Below are 25,171 nucleotides of genomic sequence, written 5' to 3'. Positions count from 1 at the left end.
AAGAGTATCCGGAAGCTTCAGCTGGTCCAGAATGCGGCCGCACGGGCTATTTTTGGCACCCCTAGAAGGGCGCGCATAACACCTTCGCTATGCAAGCTGCATTGGATACCAGTTTGCTTCCGGGTCCAATTCAAGGTGTTGGTTATCACCTTTAAAGCCCTACATGGCATGGGACCAGGCTACCTGAGGGACCGCCGCTTCCCCGTATCATCAGCCTGTCCCACCCGATCATGCGGAGAGGGCATTACGGACCCCATCGATAAGGGAATTCCGTCTGGCGGGGTCCAGGAGGCGGGCCTTCTCGGCAGTAGTGCCCGCCCTCTGGAACATCTTGCCCCCGGAGGTGAGATTAGCCCCATCGCTGCTAGCCTTCCCGAGGAAGTTGAAGACCTGGCTCTGCCACCGGGCTTGGGGCAGGGAGGAGAATCGACATACTTGGGGTTGGCTAGTGCCTTGAAGTGCCCCTCCTACGCAAGGACTGAAGGAGATCACAGCCATCTGGATTTTATGACCTGGGGTAGTTGAGAAATTGTTTTAGTGGGATTTTATTAGAATTTTATTCTATATTTATTAGAATTTTATTGTATATTTATTGTTCTGTATTGTAAACTGCCCAGAGTCCCTCCGGTCGGAGGAGATGGGCAGTGACAAATTTGATAGATAGATAGATAGATAGATAGATAGATAGATAGATAAATAAAAAGAACACTCTGCCTACAGTTAAGCATGGTGGTGGCTCGGTGATGCTCTGGGGCTGCTTTGCATCCTCTGGCACTGGAAACCTGCAGCGTGTGGACGGCAAGATGGCTTCATTGAAGTATCAGGAAATCCTAGGAGAAAACGTCATGCCGTCTGTAAGGAAGCTGAAGCTTGGGCGTCACTGGACCTTCCAGCAGGACAACGATCCCAAGCATACCTCAAATTCCACTAAGGCTTGGGTGCAGAGGAAGTCCCGGAAGATTCTCCAATTTGGGGGTTTTATACCCATTGACTGAGGAATGTTTTGATTAGAATCGGCATGCCAAAATTTGCATTCACAGCTTCAATCTAGAGACGCTTGTTGCTGAAACCAATAAAACAACTTTCCTTTCCTGTAATGGATTGTTACCAAGTTTCTGTTGTTGGGATCTGAATATAGTGGATCTTACAGCCACAGTTTTCCCAGGCTGAGAAAGCTGGACCATCGGAAAGGCCGAAGAAGAAGAATGGATGCCTTAAATTGTGGTGCTGGAGAAAAGATCAAATCATTCCATGCTGGTTGAAGTGGAACTCTGCTCCCACTGGAAGCACTAATAAAGAAGCTAAAGCTTAAATATTTTGAAAACTGAACACAAAGAGTCAATGGAGGAGCTCCTGATGTTTGGAAAAATCAGAGGCCATTGAGAAAGAGGCCAACAGAAGACAAGGTACCGAGCTCCTGTCATAGGTGAGGAACAGGACCGCACCAGGACTCCCGAGAAGCAGTTTGCCCTAGCAAGATGGTGCCTGTTGGGCCATGAAGAGTTGGAAGTGGCTGACAAGAAGGTTGGATTACTTTGACTTATCTAGAAATGTAAGTGGGATTAGCCCTTGGATGGGACCACCAGGAAACTCAGGGTTGTGAGACAGACTGGGCAGTCGAACATCCTGGAGGAAGGCAGAGAGAAGCCACTTTCAGAATGCTGTCTAGAAAACTGCAAACATGCCCAGGTCAGTTACCAGGGGTCAGGTTCGACTTGAGGGAGTCTACTTTTACTAAGCCTTGAAGAATTCCTGCCTCCCAGAGAAGACCAAATCAAAATGCCCAGTAAGTGGTAACACTTAGCCAAATTTAACTGGGCTCACGAGCGGGAAGTTAAAAAAACATTTTGAAAGCAGCCTACAGTATTTACTCCGTACCACACCAGGAAAACTGCACAGAGCCACCTGTAGAGTCACCAGGAATTGAGCCTGGCTAAAAAAATTGGCTGGTTTGAGAATCAGTGTAGTTAGTTTATGGTTCATTGTATTGTTCAGTTCCACAAAATTGGGCTAATCACCTATACAGGTCATCCTCCCTTAACTATGGTAATTGGGACTGGCAACTCTGCCACTAAGCCGTACGGTTGTAAAGTGCAATGTCACATGACTGAGCTGACTTACAACGGCAGTTCCAACAGTCCCAGTTGCCACTGTTAGGTGAATCCCTGTGGTTGCAGCGTTCCACAGTCACATGATCACCATTTGTGACCTCCAGCTGGCATCCTCATTGACTTTTCCTGTTGTGAGCTGGCAGTGAAGGTTGCAAATGGTGATCAAGCGACCATGGGATGCTGCAACCATTGTAATTGCCAAGCACCTGAATCGTGAACATGTGACTGGGGATGCTGCGACAGCTGCAACTACAAGAGTCATAAGTCCCCTTGTTCAGCACTGTCGTAACTTTGAATGGTTGCTGAACGAGTGGTCACTGAACAAGGACTACCTGTAATTCATTTAGTAATGGTATTATTCAAACACATCCCTTATTTTAGATAGTTTTTCCCAGTCCAACTATTAGATGCTAGATTTACACTAAAGATTTTGTGGCTAAAATCTTCTGTTTGATATACCCTCTGGCAGCATACTAAAGCCAACTTAGCAACATGCAATTGTTGTGTTCAAGCACAATGTACTATGCTCCCATATATAAAACCAGATTATGGCCAAATGCAAAGGTCTGGTTCACATAACTTTGGAGGAGGGCTGGCTCCCCACAGTGGAATTAACCCAGTGACCCAAGCCCATGCGTAGCTGACCATGTTGCACAATTTGCAGCAGTCAGCATCTCTTTTGGAGCCACCAGGGCATGGTGAAGGCAGAGGCTGGAGTGAGCAATAGGAAAGGGGAACCCCTCTGTTCAGCCACAAAGCTCCCTGGGCCAACTGGCTGTTCCCTTGTAGGTAGCGGCAAACTAAATATACATCTGACTCTCAAGTGTGATTTAGAGTCCAGATTGGGAGTAAGGTAAGAGTCCCTTGGCGACGATGGCAGTGCCAATCACTGGTTGGCATCCCCTCTTGTAAGACACCACAGGATGATTTAATTTTGGCTCGCTGCAATCTACAAACACAGCCTGTGACTTCCCTCCTAGCAGCAAAGTGCTTTCCCTGTGCTTCCTCAAAAATGTCTGCAGGCCCGTTTAAACACCCCACACAGACAGACAAGAATCTTTCCCAGAGAAGTTTTATTTTCCTTACCAGTTATTAAACCTATTGAACTTGTGCTTTATTGTCCAGCATCTCTGTCCTCATCCCTACTCTGTACCTCTTGTTAGCCCATAAAGAACAAACTAAATGTGTCTGCAAGAGCTAACTCTCTGTGCCTCATAAATGGCTGGGCTCCTCTGGATTAATTAGGCTTATCTCAAAATTGTAAATTCAGTCCCAAGTTTCATACATGCAAAACCAAATTTGAGAAAGTGAGTCACATTTCCAGGAAAGTGTCTTGGCCTCTGGAGTTCCAAGGCAGAAACTGGCATCCTTCCAGAAGCTCTAATGGGCCCAGATGGCTCCCCACCTTCCAGGGAGCTGCCCTGATCAGTCTGGCGTCCGTCAGCAGCTTCCTCTTGAAGACCCCACCCTGGAGCTCAGATCCATAGCAGGAACAGTGGAGCCTTGCAGGGGCTGGAGACCTGGGGTCTGCTCCCTGGGGGGCTCCTCCCAGTCCTCTGAGGACGGCCGTTGAGGTGATGGAGGCTGCTCTCGGAGGAGGTCCACGAGCTCATGCTGGAGCTGGGCTAACTGAGTATCCGAGAGGAGACACTGCTGAATTCTTTGAATGGCTGATGCCTCAGTGAGACCATCGTATTCCTGGACAGTTTTAGTAGGCAGATGTCCTGCCAGTTCACAAACTGCCACATTGAAGGCGGATTCTTCCTTGGTACCGAAGCAGGCTTTCCGTGCCCAGAGAATGATCCGGATCCCAGGCCGAGCTCCTGAGTCCATGGGAGCCTCGGGGGCAGCACCCCGCGTGGCAAACAGGTTGTGTGCAATCTCCCTCTGAGAGAGATACTGGGTGACCCGGGTGATCCGGCGGGTCAGCAGCCCTAACTGCTGCCCGTCGTCGCTGTAGAAGAGGAAGCCTGGAGCCGGGACCTCTTGCAGGAGATGGAGGCCCGCTTCGGGCAGGAGGGGCCGGCAGGGGGCGGACTCTACCATGAGCTCCCAGTTCAGGTAGAAGCCATGCAGGTGCAGATGGTTGACAGATGCAAAAGCTCCCAGACTGTTGAAGCCCACGCGGAAGCCAGGGTGGGCACTGAGGAGGAGGGCATCCAGGCCAAAGCGCAGGGCCTCCGGGGTGAGGATCTGGGGCAGAGAGCGAGCAGGGTCCGGGATGAGCAGGATGTGCCCAAACTCCAGGGGGCTGACGTTGATCACCACCAGAGCCCCGGATGGGCTGGCCAGGGGAGGGGGGCGCCCGGACATGCGGAAGAGGATCTCCTCCCTCCGGATCTTGCAGAAGTTGAACTGCCGGGGGTCAAACTTCTGCTGGACGCTGCGGACCTCCTGGGGCCGCCTCCTCTCGGTCCCTCGTCGGACGTTCAGCTGGGCCACGAGCCCCATCCTCCCCGGCAGGATCCGGGTCTGCAGCTCACCCAGGCGGTAGCGGAACAGCCCCCTGCGCAGCCGGTCCTCCCAGCCCGCTCGCAGCGCTCGGTCGAAGCGTGACAAGGCAGGACTGCCGGGACCCCGCGCGGCGCTCTTCCGCCACTCCAGCCCGCACAGCACCAGATCCGGCTGGCCGTAGCAAAAGAGCTCGGGAGGCTCCGGGGGGGCCCGGGCGCCCTGGCCGGCCGCCCCTAGCTTCACCGCGGCCATGCTGGAAGCGCCCGGCCGAAGGAGCTGGGCTGGAGCCGGGGCCGTCCCAGGGGCGGGCCGAGGAGGAGCCGGCGGAGCTGGGCTGGGCTGGAGCCGAGGCCGTCCGAAGGAGCTGCATGGGGGGCTCGGGCAGCCGCCTGCCCCGCGACCTGCTGGGCGAGTACCAGGTGCGTCCCGGGGAGGCGGGGGGCGGCAGAGGGGGGCGGGGGGCGCCGGGCGGCCGCGCCCCGCCGCTGACCGGCTCTCTCCTCTAGGAGCTGACCTTCCTGAGCAAGCAGGAGATCCTGCTGTGAGTACGCGCGCCGCGGGCGGGCGGGCGGGCGGGCCGGCAGGGAGCGGGGCCGGGGCCCCGAGCGTGGCTGCTCCCGGAAGGACGAAGCCGCCGCGCCAGCCACCGCCGCCATTTCCGCGTCGGGCCCGCAGGAAACGCCCTGCGCGCCGCGGGAGGCGATCGCGGGGGGGGGGGGTGGCCCGGCAGCCCTGACCGCCGCCTTTGCCTCCCTTGCCTGCAGCGCCCACCAGCGCTTCTGCGCCCTGCTGCCCAGGGAGGCCCGCGGCCAGGCCTTGGAGACGCGGATCCCCACGAGCAGCCTCCTGACGCTGCCCGAGCTGCGGGTGAGCCGCCACTGGGAGCCGGCGGGCGGGCGCGGCTCCCCGATGGCGTCCTCTGGACGTTGGCCCGGCGCAGTGCGCCTTCCCCCGGCGCTGACCCCCCCCCCCCGCTTTCTCCGGCCTCCCGCCTTGCAGGCTAACCCCTTCCGGAACAGGATCTGCCGCGTCTTTTCTACAGCGGAGAACGGGGGAGACGACCTGTCTTTCGAAGACTTTCTTGACATGCTGAGCGTCTTTAGCGACTCGGCTACCCCAGAAATCAAGTCGCATTACGCCTTCCGCCTCTTTGGTAAGAGCCAGGTTTCTAGGCAGGCGAGGTTTTTATGGAAGTATTACAGCTGCTGTTCCTGCCTTGCTCAGAGGAACGTCTGCCACCTTCTACAAGCAGCACCCAAATTCTATTTGGTTTTCCTATTCTGTGGGGTTAGATGCACTCCGACTGCCAATTGTTGGGAGTGCAACAGAAATGGCTGTGCCTACATGGACAAAACTGGCTTAGATCAGGGGAACACCGAGGCCTCTGGATAGTGCTGCCAGTCTCTTCCATCCTTGCCCTTCTGGGCTGATGGGCCTGCTTTTGAACAAGTGTGGGATATTCCTTGAGTTTACCTTGCCCTGGAGCCTGTTCTAACAAGCAAGACTGGCTTGAGGAATCTTAACACTGTCCAAAGCAGTGCTTCTCAACCATGGCACTTTTAAGCATTGCCAGCTGGGGAATTCTGGGAGTTGAAGTCCACACAGTTTAAAGTTGCCACGGTTGAAAAGCACTGGTCCGAAGAGTTAATCTGGTTTAATAACCTTCCTCCCCTCGCTTGTGGGATTATACGGGAGTGGCAGCTTCTCTTTGGATCCTTGTTCTACTTTCCAAAATCGGGGGGCCCTGAATGTAGCGGAGCTGAGCCTGTCCTCCTAGAAAGCCTCTAAAGGAGCCTCAAGAGAGCTTCTAGCTTTGGGAACCATAGCTAACCACACTTCTCTCCCCATCTTCTCCCTAGATTTTGATGATGATGGCACTCTAGATAAGAAGGATTTGGAGAAACTGGTAAACTCCCTGACAGGTGAAGGAGAAGACAGCAGGCTGAGCTCGCTGGAGATGGACCAGCTCATTCAGAACGTGAGTACTGGAGTGTCACAGCAAGAGGGCTGGCAGCAGGGCAACTGCCAACTCTAGCCAACAAAGCCCCTTTGCTTTTTTGGCAGATCTTAGAGGAATCTGATATTGACAAGGATGGGACCATCAACCTCTCCGAGTTCCAACATATAATTTCCCGCTCTCCAGACTTCACCAGGTATTGCCTGTTTTCCTTGAGATGTGTTCTTGGCTGAATCAGTGGTGTGTTTTGGGAGGGACCTGTACTGTAGTAGCAACCTAGTAGACCAGACATCAACAGTATTTGAATAATTAAGCCTTTCTTTCTCTTCCAGCTCCTTCAAGATTGTGCTCTGATTCTTTTCCACGTTTTCCCTTCTTCCCCAACTGGCTCAAAGATTCCACACCTCAGAAGATGGCTCAGTTCTTTCATGCCTCCCAGTCCATGCAGTAAACATCCCTAGGATTTATCTAGCTCTTACAGCCAGTTGCAGCCTGGCCTTGCAGTTATACCCATCAGCTGGTGTTCTTATACGGAGTGGTGGGAGAAGAAAATTGGGGGCTGTGGCTGCTACTCCCTGCTCCTGCTCCACCTTGTGGTTCTGGGTGGCTTGGGGTTACTGCAGTAGAAGACCAAAACAAGCAGAGCAAATTGTGGCAGGACTTCTGTGCTGCTCCTGGGTCTTGCTGTCACCATGGTTTTCTGGTTGCAGCTTGCTCACGGAGCAACCGACACTTCCCAATTAAACTGTACACATAAACTAGGCATATTAAAAGTTCTGAATCACTGCATATTTCTCTTGCTTTACAAGGGGTGGGGAAGAGCATCACCTGTGAGCCAGCCTCCTGAGCTTTATGAATATGGACGTGACATCATTTTGCTTGACTTCTACATTCTGCTAAATAAAACTCAGCGAGTGGAACCTACTCATGTTCCTCCATCTTTATTTCACCTTCTAAAGAACAAGTTCATTACGTATTGCTCCCAACACAGCAGAGGGTGGTCAGTTTTACCTCTGTGAAGGAGCTAAGAACAGAAAAAAAGGAGCTCTGCTGCCTTCCCAACCTTTGGCTCGCTTCTCTCTGACCAGCCCTCGCATGGGTGGAAAGGCAGCACTGCTGCAGCCTGCTTCCCTTTGGGGTGAGGCCCAGCCGGGAGCACAGAACAGCCCGTGGAGGTCCCAGCTTGGGACAGAGAAGAGCTCTCCCTGCAGGAATCCCAGCGGGCCCTCTTGGGTCTTCCAGGGCTTAGCACCTTGGGTGGGAGGGGAGCCCTGGCTGAGCGGGGTGGAGGGAACTTTCCTAGGATGCTGCTGTGCTGGTTGGCCAAACAGGCCAGGGGAGATTATTTATCTATTTATGGTCACAGACCATGTATAGCAATCAGGTCATCAGTGGACTCACAAAAAAAGGACCCCATAGCCAAATTCGAGCCCCGTGAACTCTCGTGGCAATCGCAACCAAATGGAATTTAGTGGAGGTACCTGCGGTCTGGTCTGCTGATAAACACACTTCCCCCTCTTCAGGCCAGCCCAAACACTTGGTAACAAGGGGCCGGCTAGCTCAAAGCACCAGCTAGTGTAGAAGGGGCAGCGCAGCAAGTGGCTCACTCGATGGCTTCCTCAAATGCGGCCCGAGAGTTGCGGGCTATTACACCTCCCTTGTGGCAAAATACCAAGACTAGCTGCGTGGAACTGGCAGGATAATAGAAGTTCAGACACGGAGAAGGATCTGTAAGTCGGGCCTCCGCTGTGATGGTTTGAGTCCGTCCAAATCTCAGGAGACAAACTTTTGTGGTAAAACACACCATTTTACACAAGTACAGAGTGCAAGCTGGGGCTCCTGTGACTCTACCTGTATGGCCAGGGAAGAGCCTGGCCCCAAGCGGAGACCGTTCAGCGCAGCCGTCCGGTGGGAAGCACCGAAGGACGCTCCCGATCCTTTCCGCTCTTCAGTGAACATCGGCTATCATGCAATCCCCTTCCCCAGCCCCCGATCTCTGCTTTTACAGACATACACATCGCATAACGGAGTTTCTAGCGCTAAATGTTTGACCGTTTTTCTCCCCAGTACACAGTTGGTGAGAGGCCGGACCAACGTATCTCCCACCCTTCCCTCCGCTGAGAGAGGATGCTCAGCCAGAGTGTCTCCTTTCACAGTGACGCCTAGGAGGGCCCTTTGTACCACACACGTTGACCTCCCAGAAATGGTCCCACCAAACAGGCCAAAGAAACAGGAGCTATGGGCCTGTGGACTTTGAAGAAGCCCCACAGGCTGGTGTTCCCATTTTGCTCCATCCTGGTGGTGCTTGTGAGGACTGGGCCCACGAGCCTGGAAGTGCAGCCTAGACCCTGGGGCTGCACATGGTTTGCGCATCTGGAGGCTACCCCTCTTCTCAAAGCTAAATGGCATTACTATGTGACCTGCTACGCAGGAACCCTGCTGCAGGGCTAGAGTGCCTGGCCCTATTACTCAGCCGAGTGGGGCCCACCCTTCCTGCCTGTTCCTATGCCAACATACAGTGGCACTGGAAGACTATGCCCTGCTCCTTTGGCAGTTCAGAGTGGTGCCTCTTGGGAAAGATCACACAACTGAGTCCTGGATCTCAGAGCCAAGGCGAACACGAGGGCGCTGGGAAGGAGCCAACACTTCCACAAAGCTCTTGGATACATTAAGTGGTCGCTGATCGGACTCCAAAAAAGCCATGCGTGGGCAGGCTGAGGGACCATGCCCAGGAGTGCTCACCATGAGATTTGCACACAGTGCCTGGTAGCCCTTGTGGTCTGGCAGAGGAGCAGGCATGTCCAGGCCACTGAGGGGGGGCATATTCTCAGCTGGCAGAGTCTCCCCATTCAGTGAGGTCCTGGGATGGGAACAGCTGCATTGGCCTTGCTTGAGGAAGACCTTCAGGCTGACATGGTGCTTGTGCAGCATGAAAAGGATCAGCAGTGTCATGGCAATGCCAAAGAGCATGCACATCACAAGGAACTCTGTCCAGTAGGTCCTGCCCTCCAGTCGCACTGAGATGCCCTCTCCTGAGATGCTCCTGGATGTGCCAAGAGTCTTCAGAGGGTCTTGGATGGGCACCAGTTTGGCCTGGAGGCTCGGCTCCAGGTTTACACAGTAGTTAGCCATCAACTGTTGGAAGCTGCCCTCCTGAGACCAGCACTCATAGCGCCCAGCTTCACCCAGGCTCCCCACCAGCAGCAGTTCTCCTTTGGGTAGCACCAGGAAGGAGGGGCTGAGGGCAGCCCCATTGTGCACCCAGTGCCAGGAGGCCAGGTTGGACAGCAGCGGGCAGGGCAAGGACTTCACAGCATTGGGCTGCAGCACCACCTGCTGACACTGGGATTGCTCCGCTGGGGGAGAGAGTGCACATCAGGTCAGACTGTGGCCTTCGCGGAACCGGACTCTCAGAGGTTAACTAGGCTCAAGCGCAGGAGACTGCAGCCCCACCAGCAGAACCAAGATGCTTCTCGGCTTCTGCGCCAGGAGGGGTGGAGCGGCTCTGCCCCTTTCCTTCCCCCAGGGCTCAAGGCCTGCCCCAGACTGTCTGGCCCTTTACCTGCTGAATGGCTGAGTTCCCCACCGCTGGCCTGGCAAAGCTGGCTGGTCTCGGCCCCCTCAATGTCCTGGACCCAGGTCCTGATGGGGGAAGCAGGGGGAAGCTGAGCAGCTCTGCCCAGGAAAAAGAGAAAGCAGGGAGGGTCCCCCGGCTTGGGGGGCTCCGAGGACCATGTCAGGGGTCACATCTACCCTGCAGGCCCACCGTGAATGGACTGCCGCGAGGAATGGCAAGGGATTGGGAGAAAGGAGGGAGTGGTTCAGTTCTGCCAAATGGTCTAGCAGCACCCAAGGGGGGCCAGTGGGGGGGGGAGCCAGCCCACCCCTGGGGAAGCACTTACGCCAGCTGGCCCTGCGGAGGGCTCGGGGCGAACAGCTGACAGGCCGCTCCGCTCCAGGCACAGTAAGGGTCTCCGGCCAGGACACATTCTCCGCAGCTCCGATACAGGCTGCAGTTCGCAACAGGGACCTGTGCCAGGGCGTCATAGGAGGCAGCGTAAACCAGACCCTGTGGTGAGAACGGGAGACCCTCCAGCAGGCTGGGGCAGCAGCAGGCGCACACACAGTGTCCTTTAACAGTACTTCGGAAGCGGCTGAGGGTTTCAGCCACAGCCCTTCCACCACCTCCAAGGGCTGAGGCATTCCCTCGGCATGGGGAGGGACAGCTTTGCTTGGTCCCCGTGGTCACGAGAGGGGCCTCGCGTTCTCTCCTGCGCCCAATGGCATCTGCCTCTTGCCAACCTCGGCAGGAACCCAGGGATGCGTCCTTCCCGAGCAGGAGAGAGCAGAGCACGGAGCAGCAGTTTGAATGGCACCGATTCTGGAGCCCAACCCACGCAGCAGCGCGGATGGCGGCCAACCGAATGGCTGCTTTCCTCTGGGCAAGGAGCTGCTCCTGCCAGGGGGCCAGAGGCTCACCCCCTCCTCACCCCGGGTCTCCCCTTTCGCTCGCCGCTCTTGCCTGGGCAGGATCCAGCAGCAGCTCCAGGACAGGCTGCGCAGCGGGGAAGAGCTGGATTTCCTCGATGATCCTGACTCCTTGTCCCGCGATCACAGCCTTGTGCAGGCGGCCATCGTCTGTAACGCACAAGAGCACCCAGTGAAAGGCCCTGCAGGCCCGTCCCTGCCACCCTGCCCTTCCCCCCATCCTTGTGGGAATGTCGCCCGACTCGCTCTTGCTCCTGGCAGGCCTGGTCCTCCACCTGGCCTCTGAGGGGTGGGGAGGCAGGGGTCCCTTCCTGGGCAGGTTCAGACACTGCCTCAGTGACAAACAAGGATGGAGTTCCAGCATCACCTCCAAAGACGGATCTTCTCCAGGTTTTTCCTAACTTGGCACTGATGCCCCAGTTTCACAAGAACAGCCAATCACATGTCCTCCCACACATTCCCATTTATACACTGATCTGCAATTGCCACGGCAATGCCAAAGACGGCAGCAGCAGAACGAACAAATCCGGCTCTCCGCCCACCTTTCCCGCTCCTCCTGCTCACCTGTGCCCAGGAACAAGACATCGTAGGCCTGCCTCAGACTCTGGACACGCTGCACGCTGAGCTGCCGGTATCGGGAGCGGTCCTGCACGAGGAGGGCCTGGCTCCGCACGGCGCTGCTCATCAGGAAGTGGTCCTTGAGGTAGTTGAGCACCCGGTCTGGCAGCTGGAGCGAAGAGGCAATCTTCATCTGGCGTGCGTGGCGGTTGATGCACTGGGGAAGGAGCGGACTTTTAGCCCGGGTCGGCCCTGGTAGAGCCCCTGCTGCTTGCACAGGCGCTGGGGGTCTCATCCACTTCTGATCCTTCCAACCACCCCACCCAGGGGAGCTTTGGGGAGAAAAAGAGGAGGCTTTAGAGTCCCTCTTCAGCCCGGTTGCTCTGTGAGCCTCCTACCATTCAACTGTTTTTAGCCAAGACTCCTAACAGGTACTTTCTGGAGAAAGAAGTCTGCTATTTCTCAAAAAAAAAAGGAAAAAAAAGGAAAAAAAAAGCCAAGATTTGGGGACTGCTATGTCTGGGTGTTTAACGCAAAAGCAAAAGGTAGAAGCAGCACAGGAGTTTGCAAAATTTCTAGTTCAACTCTTATTTTTAAAACATTGTGCTTCTAAGATGTCTAGACGTTTACAGAATTATTCCGCCAATACATGCAGGTAAAGACTAGCATTGTCACACACGTTGCAAAACACACAGCAGCACCAGCCAGCCCACAAGGTTTGCTCGTACAGGAATCCGCAGAGGAGTCACTTGCCGCTGATGGCTCTCATGGCGCATCGCTTGTTCATGGAAATGCGGTGGAGAACAGTAAAAATCAACCACATCAGCAATCTGAATGGTGAGCAGCCAGAGAGACGTTAAGAGAAGCTGCATGTTCTCCATCACATTTAAACCTGGCCAGGACTGTTCCTTCTGTCAGCACCGGCCTTTGAGCTGGGTCTCTCCTGAAGGTGCTGAAGGCCATGTGGGTTTTCCCAGTCTTTCAGCCTGGCCCCAAGTGCTTAGAAACTGTGGAGTCCTGGGTGCTCTCTGAGCCTTGTTGTTTTCTTGCAGACGTTTCATTGCCAGACTCGGCAACATTTTCAGTGCAAAGAGGGAGTGGGCCTTGCTCTCAGTTTATATACCGTGGCTTGCCCTGCTTGTGTTGGAGAGGGGGGTGTTCTCTCCCTGGGAGTTCCTTGATTGGGCTGTTGTTTCCTCTTGGTTGATTTGACTGAGTTAATAGTTCCTTGATTGGGGTGTACTGTGCTGTTTGACAGTTCATCTGGTGTTAATCCTAGTGTTGATTTTTGCATATCTGGGTGTTGATTGCTGGCAAGGGAGCGTACTGGTCTTTTGGCTTTTCTACTGTCTCTTTTGAATGGTATGTAAATGTTGTTCACCTCTATGTGTCTCTTGATGGCTGCTTTGTCTGAGTGCCAGGCTTCCAGGAATTCTCTGGCGTTTTGGATTTGGCTTGGTTTAGGATGCTCTCAGTTTCCCAGTTGAAACTGTGGTTGAGTCTGTCCATGTGTTGTGAGATTAAGGAGTTCTCATTGTGTCTTCTCACTGCCAGCTGGTGTTCGTGGATGCGCTCTGCTAGTCTTCTGCCTGTCTGCCCTACACAGTGGCTGCTACAGTCCTTGCACTGTATGTTGTAGATAACTCCTGTTTTTTCTGCTTGGGCTACTGGGTCTTTTGGATTACTTAATGTTTTGAAGAGTTTTAGTTGGTTTATTTGCTATGGTGATGCCATGCGGTTGTCAGTCTGCTGGTGGATTCTGAGATGGCTCTGATGTATGGCAGTTTTATCCTTTTCATAGCTTCTGTTGGCTGGGTTGCAGTGGGTCAGGTGATGAGGCACTTTTTGATAAAGTTGAGCGGGTATCCATTTTGCTGGAAGATGCTGTACAGATGACCTGTTTCCTTTTTCTGCTGTTCTGGGTTGCTGCAGTGTGTAAGTGCTCATCTGAATCATGTTCTTACACAGCTTCTCTTGTGGGAGGTTGGGTTGTTACTTAGGTAATGGAGCACTTGGCTGGTGTGGGTAGCTCTCCGGTAGACTTGTGTTTCTAACTTGCCATCATTTCCTCTATTGATGAGGATGTCCAGGAATGATAGTGTGTTGTTGTTTTCTTCCTCCCTTGTGAATTTTATTCCATTAAAGAACTTGATGGTTTCGTGAGTTTCTTCCAGTTGTTTCTTTTGTATTATGACAAAAGTGTCAACTTAGAAACTTCTTTTCACAAGGAAATCACATGCTCCACATAGCCAGCCCATTCAATCATGCAGCTGCAGCATTCTGGACCAGTTTACGTTTCTCAGGCCCTTATTACCGTTCTGGAGCTGAAAGGATTGACTTAGGCTATCAACTCCAACTCCTGCTGAGGAGAGCAGCCCAGTTAAGGCACCCCTAGAAGATGGTTGTTCAGCCTCTGCTGGAACCCAGGATCATGGCTTAGCGAGATATGTGGACAAGACAGCACGCTTGACAGCACTTTCTTGAGCTCCCCATCGGGTTTTCTCCTTGCTACCCACAGTGAAATACCTGAACTGGCTAGGGGTTTGTTGCAAGGGGGGGTTGAATAATTTCAATTACAACTGTACTTATCTGAGTTGTTTTAGATTTAGTCTGATCTTAACACTCTTTGCTTGTGTAAGATGGGCAACAAATCCAACCAAGCCAACCGAGGAAATAGTAAGGTGTGAAATCCAAGGAGAGGAGAAGACCAGGCCTCTGGCACCTAGGGAATCCTAACTCGGAGGAGAGGTAGGGAGTGGTTCCAGCTCTTTGAACTCTTACGATGCTCCTATTATGTGTGAAGTTCTGGCTCAGAATAACAAGGAGCAACTGATGGTAATTGGAGAGGAGATATAATGTGGATTTAACAAGGAGCTTGAAGGAGAGGAGGAGGATCTAGGTGGCACCTCTCCTCACTTTGAACCCATGAAGGACGTTACTGGCTCTCCTGATTTTGATGTAGTCATGATCTCAATTTCTGATCGATTAGCATCAGCCAACTATAAAATTGATGAGCTAAGTCCTTATCTGAAGCCTTTATAGAAACTAAGAATATGCTCCTTCGGGGCCAGAACAAGAGCAGAGTTCTCCCTGAAGGACAGAGGGCAAGTGGAAAAAGAAGAGGAGGAGAGGTTAAGCTGCATGAAAAACCAGCTTCTCCCAGGGAGAAACAAGGGTTATCAAAGGTTGCTAAAAACATCCATTGGAATCCTCACTGCTCCCCCCACCCCGCACAAGAGTCATGCTGGAAATAACCAGGGATGTACCCCACAAGGGAGGCTGGAGTGACAGAAGGGCTGTTTTGGACTCTTTACCATCAGTCCGGTCCTCGTCTGCACATAATATTCATAATGGCTTAGAAGGAATGTTTTGGCTGCCAAGCTGGAATGGATGCAAGGGATTGTTGCTGGCTTTTAAACTTCCTTTAATTCTTCAAGTGATTTTTAGGAGAATAACATCTTTTTGGAAGTTTCAGATTTCCCCATCCAATTGCTACAGCAAAGGTGAATGTCCTTAAAAAGCGTAGCCTGCTACTCCAGATCAGATTTCTTAGGAGCACTCACGAGGGGCAGCTGCCATCCCAATACCCTTAATCTGTCCTTGCAGAGCTGTCAGGTCAGAAGACAAGCAGGCAGCACCTCGGCCTGGGTATGTTCAGTGATGGCCCTGCGTGTCTGAACACCTCCCTCCTCACACCATTCAGGTGTTGTACCACTCCTGCCACTGGGAGATCTTTAAGAGTAGCAGGGATGGAGGACGAACTCTGGGCACACAGCTACGTTAACATGCACATCTCCCTCCTTGAGTTGGCAGACTAGAGCCTTGCAACTAATTACATCCTTCTGGCTCAAAATCAATCATCAATCAATTTATTTAAAAAATTTGTATAGCTGTCCATCTTAAAACCAAATTCTGGGCAGCCACAGAGGCATAAAAGCAACACGTACAGCTAAGAACATAAAGCAAGGGAACCCAAAAGAGAACCACCGAAAAACCTGGCACCGCAGCCACACGGGCCTGAGGCCACCCCTCGCGCTCCTGCCTATTCTGAGCTCACCCCACCCCAGTGCCTAGGGGAAGAACTGGGTCTTGAGTGCTCTCCGGAAGGTTGAGAGGGCAGGGCCCCATGCACCTCCGGTGGAGGGCATTCCCCAGGGCAGGGGCTGCAGCAGAAAAAGCCCGCTTCCAAGGACCCGCAAGGTGACAATGTTTAAAGGAAGGAACCCGGAGTGTGCCCACCCCATCCACTCCGGTGAGACAGGCAGATGCCCTCAGGGAGAGGCAGTCCCTCAGGTATTCCCTATCGTGGGACATACACTTCCAATCCAAACAGTACAGAACTGTAATCAGCAAGCAGCTCCATTTGGGAATGTCTCCTGATTTCCTTTTAACCATGAGGCTGGACAAAGAAAAGGAGGCTCCTAAACACACAGTAGAAGATATGCAGCTGCCCGAAGGCTCTACTGATTCTGAAACCCAAATGGAACCTGCAACCCACCCACACTTCTACTCTTCCTTTTCCAAAGGCTGCTGGGCCTTTGGCAGAGCACAGCACACTTCAACAGCCTCCCCTCTGCAGTCAGCACGGTAGGTATAGCCAGGCACCCTTTTAACCCAGGAGATGCCCCTGGGCCTCTGATGAAACTGAACCCTTGGAACATGTCTTTGTGGGGGTGATTTTACAAGGCATCGTGCTCCCAACTAACCCAGCCTTTAATGGACAGCTGCTTGGTCATTCACACCAAGGGTGTTTAGAATTTGTCCTAGAAGACAAGCGCCCCGAAATCCCCTGTATGATAGCTAGATTCTGTGCTCAAGCCATAAGGTTTCACTGTTCAGACCCAATAACAGAAGTAGGCAATTTATTTAATTCGTAAGATTTTATTTATTCTCTAATCTATTTGATAGCTTTAAATTTTATGATCCTTGGACTGTAATCAAGTGTTCATTTGTTTGTTCGTTCAAGTGGCAGTAAAAGATTTCAGTTCAGCTTCATTCAACTCAACAATACGACCTGCCCCGGTGGATTTAATGCAGGGCAGACTCAGCGCAGGGGCTGGTAACGCCCCCCCTCCCCTGCAACCAGTGTCACAGGGGTGGGGAAACAATCTTGGGCATCGAGGCAAGGCTGGAGGAATCCAAATGCTCTCCCCAGCTTCGTCCTGGGCCCTTCCTGTGTCTCACCAGCCATTCATCCAGATTATTTTTTGGCCACTGAGTTTTTGTGAAAGAATGAACAAGGAGACCGCAAACTGTCAATCAGAACAGAGTGGCCTTCAGACTGGCAGCCCCCTCCGGCATCCCCCCTTCGGCCTGCCCTTCCTACCTTAGCAGCAGCTGCAGCTTTTCCCCGTTTCTGTTTCTAGTGATGGGACACTTTCTGGAGGAATAATTCTATCTGGAGCTGAAGGTCACGCTTCTCTTGAGCTCAAGAATCCTTTCCTCTTTCCTTCTCTTGCTCTCTTTTTTCAATGAGGGCAGCGGCCTTTTCGCCTGGCACTTTTCTTTCTTAAAGGGGGTGTTTTCCCTGTCTTCTCCTGCCCTCGCTAGCTTTTTCTCTCCAGCTGTCTCGCTCTCCATAACATGCCTTTTAATAAGTTTGCTATTTTAACAGGTTTCTTAAATGTAACGTGTTTCCTACCCGTCAATGTTAATCTTGTAACGGACAAGGAGGCACCAATGCCAACCTTTTGGGTTACCAACTCTTATGGGCTCTCTTGTCATTTTTTCATTTAGCTTACTGGTATGTATGTACAGGTAGTCCTCACTTAGCAACCACAACTAAGCGATGTGGTCATAAAGTGAAATATCACACAACTGCATTGACTTACATCAGTTCTGGCTACTGTTAAGTGAATCACCCATGGTCATTAAGTGCAACATCAAGTGACCATGACTTGCGACTTCCTGCCGGCTTCCCCATTGATTTTGCTTGTCAGAAGCTGGCTGTGAAGGTCACAAATGGCAATTGCATGACCACAGGACACTGTGACCATCATAAATGCGTGTCGGTTGCCAAGCATCCGAATCACAATCACATGACCCCAGGAACACTGCAACGTCCACAACTTCAAGGACTGGTCGTAAATTTCCTTTTTCAGCACCATCGTAACTTTTCACACACACACACACACACACACACACACACAATCAGTGGTGTTCTGTTCAGATTTTGTCTGTTTTACGAATTAATAATTAATAAATTAATAAATTATCATTACTATAATTATACATTATTTTATAATTATTATATAACATATATTATAAATATAATTATTATATATTTAATTATAAAATAATATATATTATAAATATTATAATAAATAACTAATTATTAATTTAATGATCTAATCTAATCTAATCTAATCTAGACAGATGATAGAAACAGAATAAATGGAGTTGAATTGTGGAAACAGATTCCAATAGAATGCTTCAAAAAAGTAACAACAGCTTCACGGCGATGTCAAGTGAGGGGGTGGTGAGCTCCCCTTCACCAGATGTGCTCAAGCTGAGGCTGGAGAGCCACTTGTCCATTAGACCCAATGGCCAAATCGGGCGCTTCTAACTGTACCAGCTTTTTATTCTGAAAAGGCGGCAAAGGCATTTCTATCATGAAACGTGACACTACCCCAGGAGAAAGATGGGCAGATGGGCTGCAGTAGCAGATGCCAGGCAGGCAAATTGCAATCCCATCATATTTTAACTTGCCCCTTCCAGGAAAAGTACAATAGACCAGACCAAGAAATCAACTGCATAGGAAGGTTAAAACTACTTTATCGAGATTGGCTATAATAACAGAGTCTTGCAGGTCTGACTGCTCTGTACCACCTCCTCCCCTCCCCTCCTCGCTGTAGTCCAGTGAATTAGGGAGGCATCTGCCTGAATGGCTTCAACAGGTTATCTGGGCGTTCTGGACTTAAGGATGGCTTCACCCCCTTTTGCCTAGGCAACAGATCCCGCCTCTCTCCATCAGGATCATCTTGGCTCTTGCAAAGGGTTAGGGTCCCTGGATACCCATACCTTCCACAGAACAGTGGGAGGAATAACCACCTGGGTAGGGCTGAAGAGGGAGGGGATGAAGAGAGGCCTACCAGCTCCAATCCCAAGACAGTGGAAGCCACTTACTGCTCCCGGGCGGGGTTCTGGCACAGGATGGATGTCTGTGTACCACTGCTGCGTCTCCCGGTTGACCTCTCTGTAGGGCCCACCGAAGGCTTCCTCCATGTCTGAGATGGAGAAGGCACAAACCGCCGCAGTCCCGGGACCTTTCCTATCCCTGTCAGAGAGGTGCAGGAGAGGCAGCGTGGGCCACAGGGTGCCCAGAGAAAGCCCTTTCCCGCGATTCCCCTCTCCCGGAGACCCGCACGTTGGGCCCTAATCATGTGCCCCTACCAAGGGGCAGGGCAGGCTGGCTTGTACCGAGGCCATCACCCTTTGTGGGTGTTGGGGGGGCCAGCTGTCCCAGGCTCACCACTGAGAGGTAAAGACCCCATAGAAGACCGTCTCTGGCCAGCGCTCGCCTGACGTCAACACAAACATGTCCTGAAGCACATTGAAGGGGAAGCGGTCCTCTGGGTGTGAACACAGCAGCTGAGCCTTCAGGAAGGTGGTCCATCGGCGCTGGAGGACCCGCTCTCCGCCCAAGTCACCCTGGCAGGGAGGAGGAGAGAGGACGCAAGAGTGAGCAAGAGGAGGAGGGCGGCTGCCACAAAGCTTGCCAAGCCACGTTCCAACACTCTGCTGCCAGGTTGAAGAACACCAAGGGCAGCCACAGATTTTGTCTGAAACAGCAGAAACCCCCTCACTAAATCCAAGCCTGTCCCAGTCCTGCCTGGTGCTACTTTGGGCTCCAGCTGAAATGCCCCCCACCCTGCTTGGCTGCCAAGAGAGACTCCAACGTGATCAGTCACCCCTGTAGAGTTCGCAGGCTGCTTCACAGCTGGACAGCAGCAGATCCACCTTTCAGGGCCCCTTCTTTCCCGCTGACACCCCCCAAATGCTGTCCCAGCCACTGCTCTCCGCCCCTCCATCCTGGAGTCCCAGCCAGCCTCCCTCCATAACCCAGCCTGCGGAGTCCACGCAAAACTCAGGCAGCCTACGAGTGAGCGCGACAGGAAGAGGAAGAGTCAACAGTAAAAGCTGCCGGGATCTGCTGACGACACGTGCAAGGGCCTAGCAGTCTAGGACAGCTGAGCAGAGAAAGGCAGGAGTGGATTTTTGTGCCAAAAAAAATCCTTTTTCGCTCCTTTTCAGAAGAGAAAACATTAATTATGCTGGGCAGGGACTGAAAGGCTCTCCAAATGGTCCTGAGATCAGCTGGCTCAGTTGGCAGATGGCAAGTTCCCCTTTCTGGAGACCCACCTCATCTGAGAATCTACCAGGTCCCATCAGAAAAGGAAGATTACATAAGCACCCACACAGATCTCTTCAGCAAGTCAGCTCAGAGGCCAGGAGCCTCAGCCAAAAGAGGGTCTTTTGGTCTCTATGTACAGCTGCACTTTCCTGGTACCTTAAAGGAGCTTTAGCAAAATGGCCTACCAGAGCAAGGATCACTTTTGATTGACTACCCGATTTGCATTTAAATAAGCCAGCTCTGCCAGCTCCTTGCTCCTTTGCTTGCTTGCTTTTCCTGTGTTTGCAGCCTCTCTTTCTGTTCAGCACACTTGGGTGTGTGCATGTACTTGTAAATATGCTTTTTTGTATTTAAGGACTTTGCCCATCCAGGGCTCTGGATGAGGAAACTGTTTATGTTCTATGCTTTGTTTGAACACAATTTTTTTTTTGCTGAAATGCCTGGTGTCTTCTTTCTGATCTCTCCGGCCAAACGCTTTCCAGTACTCTGCACAAACTCCAACACTGTTGACCACACACTGATTTTAAGAGAAATCCCTATCCGGGGGGACCCCACAGTCCTTTGATCACCTGGCAATATCCTCAGAATGCACTTTGAAGGACTCAGTCCTTGTTATGGATGCTGGAGTTTAGTTTTCCCTAGAAGGCATCTGGGAGATGAAGGGGTGTTCTGGCAGCCCTTCTGCATTGAGGGTGGATGCCAGTCAGGACACATCAGCCAGCTTGGCACTGCAGAGGCAGATGGCAAAAAGGGGGCAAGTGGCACCAGCAGATTTCGGCCCACCCACCCCCACCCCTCACCTTGCACACACGTGCAACGCGGGACACAACGGTGTCTTCAAAGAAGTCAAATTCCTTGCCGGTTTCACTGAAGAAGAAGTAGATCTTGCCATCCTCATCCTCCTGGGTGCCACTCTCGCGCAGGAAGGCTGAGCCCACAAAGAACGGCTCTGCACCACAATGAAGGAGGCAATAAAATTAACAGCAATCAGTAGCAACGTGGATAGAGCAATTGCCCAGGAGCTAACGGATTAATTAGCTCAGATCCTGGTGCCTTCATGGAGATGCCCCTGTTTTTTCCATGGGCAGCCACTGAGGTGTTTATCACTGGCTTCCTCCAGGACCCCGCCTGGAACACAGTCACGGTACGCCCTGGTGGCCTCCCATCCAAGCACTAGCTAGTCTGACCTGGCTTGACACTTTGAGATCAGCTGGAGTCGTGTTGGAGCGCCACATGCGGAGCAGCTGAGGAGCAGCGATCACAAAGTGCACCCTCAGAGTCGGAGCCCAACTAGAATCCCTCGAAGTTGCAGAAAAGCCAAAAGCTGCTTCATGCCGCCAAAAGAGCTCTCTGCCCCGCCCCACCCTGCCCGTGTGGGACAGTCCACCCTGGGTGGTGCAGCTGCTCTCTCAGGTGTTGGGCAGGTGTGGACTCCCCACCCCCCAGTCGTCGCCCCCCCCCCCCGGCCACCCATCACACACCTTGCAGCCAGTTGAGGGAGCTTTCCGTCTTGATGGGTGGGCGGCTGCCAAGGCTACGGAAGATGGTGGGCTCGTTGCCCTGAAACTTGCTGACGGTCCCCGTATACAGTTCGCCATCTGAGAGAAAGCAGCTGCCCATCAGGGCCGCAGGAAGCTTTCTGCACACGCTACACAGACCTGCTGCTTCCTCCCCACCAGCAGAGGGAAGAGAAGACACCCCCCCACCAGTATTGTCCATGGTCGGTGAGTCCAAGGGGATGATCCCGCCCCCCTGGAAGCAGCACCTCCTCTCCCATCCACAACAGCCCAGGGCTGCTGTTCACCCCCCACCACACCCCAGAGCTCCTTACCAACCAGGATGGCTGTGGATCTATACTCTGGGTCAAAGGGGCAGCGCCCCTTCCCGTCCTCCAACAGGAGCTGCCCAGAGGGGTCCCGCTTCAGCTGGAAGTCGGGCAGGCTCTGCAGGGAGAGAGGGCAATGTGGAGACCGACCAAGAAGGCTGGACCCCTCAAAGGGCAGGGGCAGAGCAGGGAATGCTGAGGCCCCCCCACAGCCCCATGCAGCCTGAGCTGGCCAAAGGAGGACCCTGCAGGGCCCCCATCTTCTGTTTTCCCTCCCTCCTGCGAGGCTCAGTGCCGCAGACAGAGCTCCAGTGCCAATGCAGCCTCCCGGAGCTCCTGCACAGGAATTCTTGTCTCGGGGAAGACCCTGGGTGCAAATTCTGGCAGGGAGCCCACACGGGGAGGGGGGGCAGGCAAACCGAGGTGTGCACCCTCCCTGCAGCAGGCAAGGGCTGCTGCCCAGAACATGGCCTTGGGCTGGCTTTCCCACCACTTTGGTAGAGGGCTCAATCCTGCACAAGGCTGTCCAGGGCAGCTGTGAAAACCCTTGCAAGAGACTCATTTCAGCCTGGGTTATAAAGTGTCTTATTCTGAAGGCTAATATCTTAGGCCAGATTAAAGGCATACAGTGCTAGTGGGGCTCAGGACTCCATTTAGTCTGCGAATGGCAGGATCCTAGGCAGGAGCAGGGTAAGAAGGGAATCGGCTCTATCTAAATTAAGTTAGCCTGGTTGTTCTGTCGCACTAAACATTCTGATTTGTCCGCAACTTTTGGAAGGCCTCAGGCTATGCCCTGCTGAGCAAGGTGAATCCGATTCTTCAAGAAGAGCAACTCGGGGCTGGGATGGTCCTCACAATGTAGGTGCAGGCAGGGCTGAAAGCGCTGGTCCCACAAGTGTACAGGTGGGTGTCGTTCAGTTGCAGCAGGACCTTGATGTAGTTGTGGCAGTCTCTCTGCAAGGAAGGGAGCGGCCTGGGCTCAGGGCTGGCCAAAGGAAGGTGTCACCCACCACCCAGCTGGCCCTCCAGGGCCTTCAGCGGGTCCTGCTGGGCTTGTGCGCTGGCTGCCCCGGGGAGGGGGAGGCGGCGCCAGGTGAATCCCAGCCACCCGGATGAAGGGAGCCCTGCTCTTCTCGCCAGAGGTTAGCCGGGGGCAGGGGGGGAACCAGCATTACCCACCTGAGGGTCCTTGCCCTTGAAGACACACTGCTGCTTCTTTTCTTCCCCAGCATCCCAGGTCAGCTGCAGGACAGGGAGACATGCTGCCATCGCATCGCCGCTTATGGAGGCAGTCCCACCCCCGGCCTTCGGGGGGTGGGGGGCTGCTGCTCAGGGACCTGCTGCTCTCTGGCCGTTTTCTTGCAGGAAAACAGCTGCCCGCCGTGGGCTGCTGGCTTGTTCCTTGGGCTACTTGCTGGTGCTTGCCTCAAGCCTCACTCGCCCAGCAGCGCCACGCCTTGATTCCGGGTCTGGATGCGTGCCAAGAAGGAAGCCGCCCCAAGACTAGCCGAGGAAAACAGTCTTCCAGTAAGGGGGGACGTGCACTGCCTGCCCGCCAGAGGCAAAACCACAACCAGACCCTCCCCACCACTGACTCCCAACTTTTCAAACTGTCCCCCATCAGAGATTGAACACCCCTTTCTCTGGGAGGCCAAGTTCCCACGCTGGGTTTTGTCTCTACCACCAAATATGGTGACTGCACAATGAGATGGCAGGCCAAGGGGATGCCTGCAGGGGGAGCAGGGAGGGGGGTTCGCATGGCCACCAACACTGCAGGGCTGCTCTTCTGTGCTAGGATGGGCTGATGTCTTGAGATGCTGCTAGCCAGGAAAACCACGCAAAGGCCTCTTTCTTCCTCTGTCAGGCGGGGAAGGAGAGCAGAGAGGCCACGGGCGTTCTGAACTGACCTGCTGGTGCTGCGGCCCAGGAGAGAAGGCGCTTGTGTCGAGGGCCAGGAGCGTCTCACGGGCACCAACGTACAGGACCCTGCCGTCTGGGCTCAGCATCATCACTGTGTAGTTGGTGATTCCAGGCATCTGAAAGTCTTTCCACGGCCTCCGGGGAGAATCTTGGGGTGCAGAAATGGGGGACAGGAGGACAGATAGCCCATGAGTGGAGGTCATGCTCCATGCAGCCCTTCTGAGCATCCCAGACTGCCAACAGCAGCCAAGGCCAAGGTACCCACGTATTTTTACCGGTCCATCACTCATGCATGTTTCCAACTAACGGCATACAGCATCACTTCCACTGAGATTTACATCCGCATCACATTCCGGGAAGCTTCCCCAAATTAGAAACATCCTGCCTTGATGATGTGCATATGCGGTACCTCCTAATTGGTGGGATATCACCAGCAGGAGGTTGGCTTGCCAGGTAGTCTCTAAAGTATGCATCCTGGCTTGCCTGTGAGCATGCTTGGTAAAACTGGCTATGCTTGTGGCCTATTGACCAAGCCACACCAGGGCTTGCCAGAACCGGCCTTACTGTTAGCAGGGAATGCGGCTGCCTGTGGCACGCGGGCAACGGGGGCTGGCGACCAAATCCACCCCTTCTCTATCTTCTTCAAAGGCACCGTGTGAAACCTTTGCTAGACTAAAGCCAGGATGGGCAGTGGCAGCCAATCAGCCTGAGCCCACCTGCTGGCACCCTCGGCACAGGAAAGACAGCAACTTGGGCTATAAGGAGATAATAAGGATAACAACAAGATGCTTACCAAATGGTGAAGGGTGTGCATTAATGGAATTTAAGAAGATATTGCACGTCTGTGATGCTAAGAGACAGGAGATGTACATAACAGATGTGAATTAAGGGGCTCTGATCAAGTACGTGGTTTTAACGTTTATTACATGTACACATGGCAAAGGATGGAATATCAATCTAAAAGCATGACTGATTTGATGGTTTGTGGTGAAAAACAAAATGAGTGAGGAACACAAGGGTGATGAGAAAGCATATGTCATGCATGGAAAGTATTGGAAGTCAGATTAATCTTCCAGTGGAATGAAAGGAAGAGGGCCTGGCAGCTGCTCGGAGCACAGAGAAAAAGCACATTTCAGGAACGATAGCCATGTGGCATTTTGCTTGTGGGAAGTAAAAAAAAAAAAGGAAGTTTGGTGGAATTATGAAATGCCAGAGACTGTGGATGGGGAAACAAGGTACTTAAGAGAAGACTGCTGCAAGAAATGATGAAATTAAGATGCTGTAATAACATGCAGAGAGAAAAAGACATTTACAAAGAAAGTTGTCAAAGAATAAGAAGACTTAAGGCAGTAAGAGGCAGAGAAAATGCAATTTTGATGGGGAAAAAAGGATTATTTTGGAAGTGGATGAATAAGCCACCTGAAGGATAAATGGCATTAAAAGTAAAAATGATAAAATGAGACAAAACTGAAGCGATGGAAGGAGAACTTTCGAGATTTATAAAG

At 52.8% G+C, this 25,171-nt stretch overlaps 3 protein-coding genes across 4 annotated transcripts; 1 reads left to right on the top strand and 2 right to left on the bottom strand.

The window, feature by feature from the left end:
* Positions 1-3,513: 3,513 nt before the first annotated feature.
* On the bottom strand, positions 3,514-4,817 carry GDPGP1 (GDP-D-glucose phosphorylase 1). The gene has a single exon (XM_063314153.1). It carries the CDS (start codon positions 4,815-4,817, stop codon positions 3,552-3,554), a length of 1,266 nt encoding a protein of 421 aa, XP_063170223.1. The 3' UTR covers positions 3,514-3,551.
* CIB1 (calcium and integrin binding 1) lies at positions 4,816-7,446 on the top strand. Of its 2 annotated transcripts, XM_063314155.1 has the most exons (7): positions 4,882-4,984; positions 5,072-5,106; positions 5,330-5,432; positions 5,565-5,718; positions 6,425-6,543; positions 6,630-6,718; positions 6,855-7,446. In XM_063314155.1, the coding sequence occupies exons 1-7, from the start codon at positions 4,934-4,936 to the stop codon at positions 6,874-6,876; spliced, it is 573 nt and encodes a 190-aa protein (XP_063170225.1). In that variant the 5' UTR covers positions 4,882-4,933; the 3' UTR covers positions 6,877-7,446. The 2 variants fall into 2 exon arrangements, with proteins under 2 accessions (XP_063170224.1, XP_063170225.1); XM_063314154.1 differs by lacking the exon at positions 5,330-5,432 and having other exon boundaries at positions 4,816-4,984.
* Positions 7,447-7,742: 296 nt separating this feature from the next.
* Positions 7,743-24,242, bottom strand: SEMA4B (semaphorin 4B). Its single transcript, XM_063314156.1, has 13 exons — positions 23,654-24,242; positions 22,926-22,988; positions 22,602-22,700; positions 21,753-21,864; positions 21,403-21,519; positions 20,722-20,870; positions 19,040-19,218; positions 18,694-18,844; positions 11,575-11,785; positions 11,045-11,160; positions 10,425-10,591; positions 10,085-10,164; positions 7,743-9,878 (listed from the first exon to the last, which is right to left on the bottom strand). The coding sequence occupies exons 1-13, from the start codon at positions 23,954-23,956 to the stop codon at positions 9,103-9,105; spliced, it is 2,523 nt and encodes an 840-aa protein (XP_063170226.1). The 5' UTR covers positions 23,957-24,242; the 3' UTR covers positions 7,743-9,102.
* Positions 24,243-25,171: the final 929 nt, after the last annotated feature.

The sequence above is a fragment of the Candoia aspera genome, chromosome 13, assembly GCF_035149785.1.
Source record: "Candoia aspera isolate rCanAsp1 chromosome 13, rCanAsp1.hap2, whole genome shotgun sequence".
In the NCBI taxonomy this organism is placed as follows: domain Eukaryota; kingdom Metazoa; phylum Chordata; class Lepidosauria; order Squamata; family Boidae; genus Candoia; species Candoia aspera.
The sequence above is the reverse complement of the archived record's forward strand: the minus strand, read 5'-3'. Positions and strand labels throughout refer to the sequence as shown.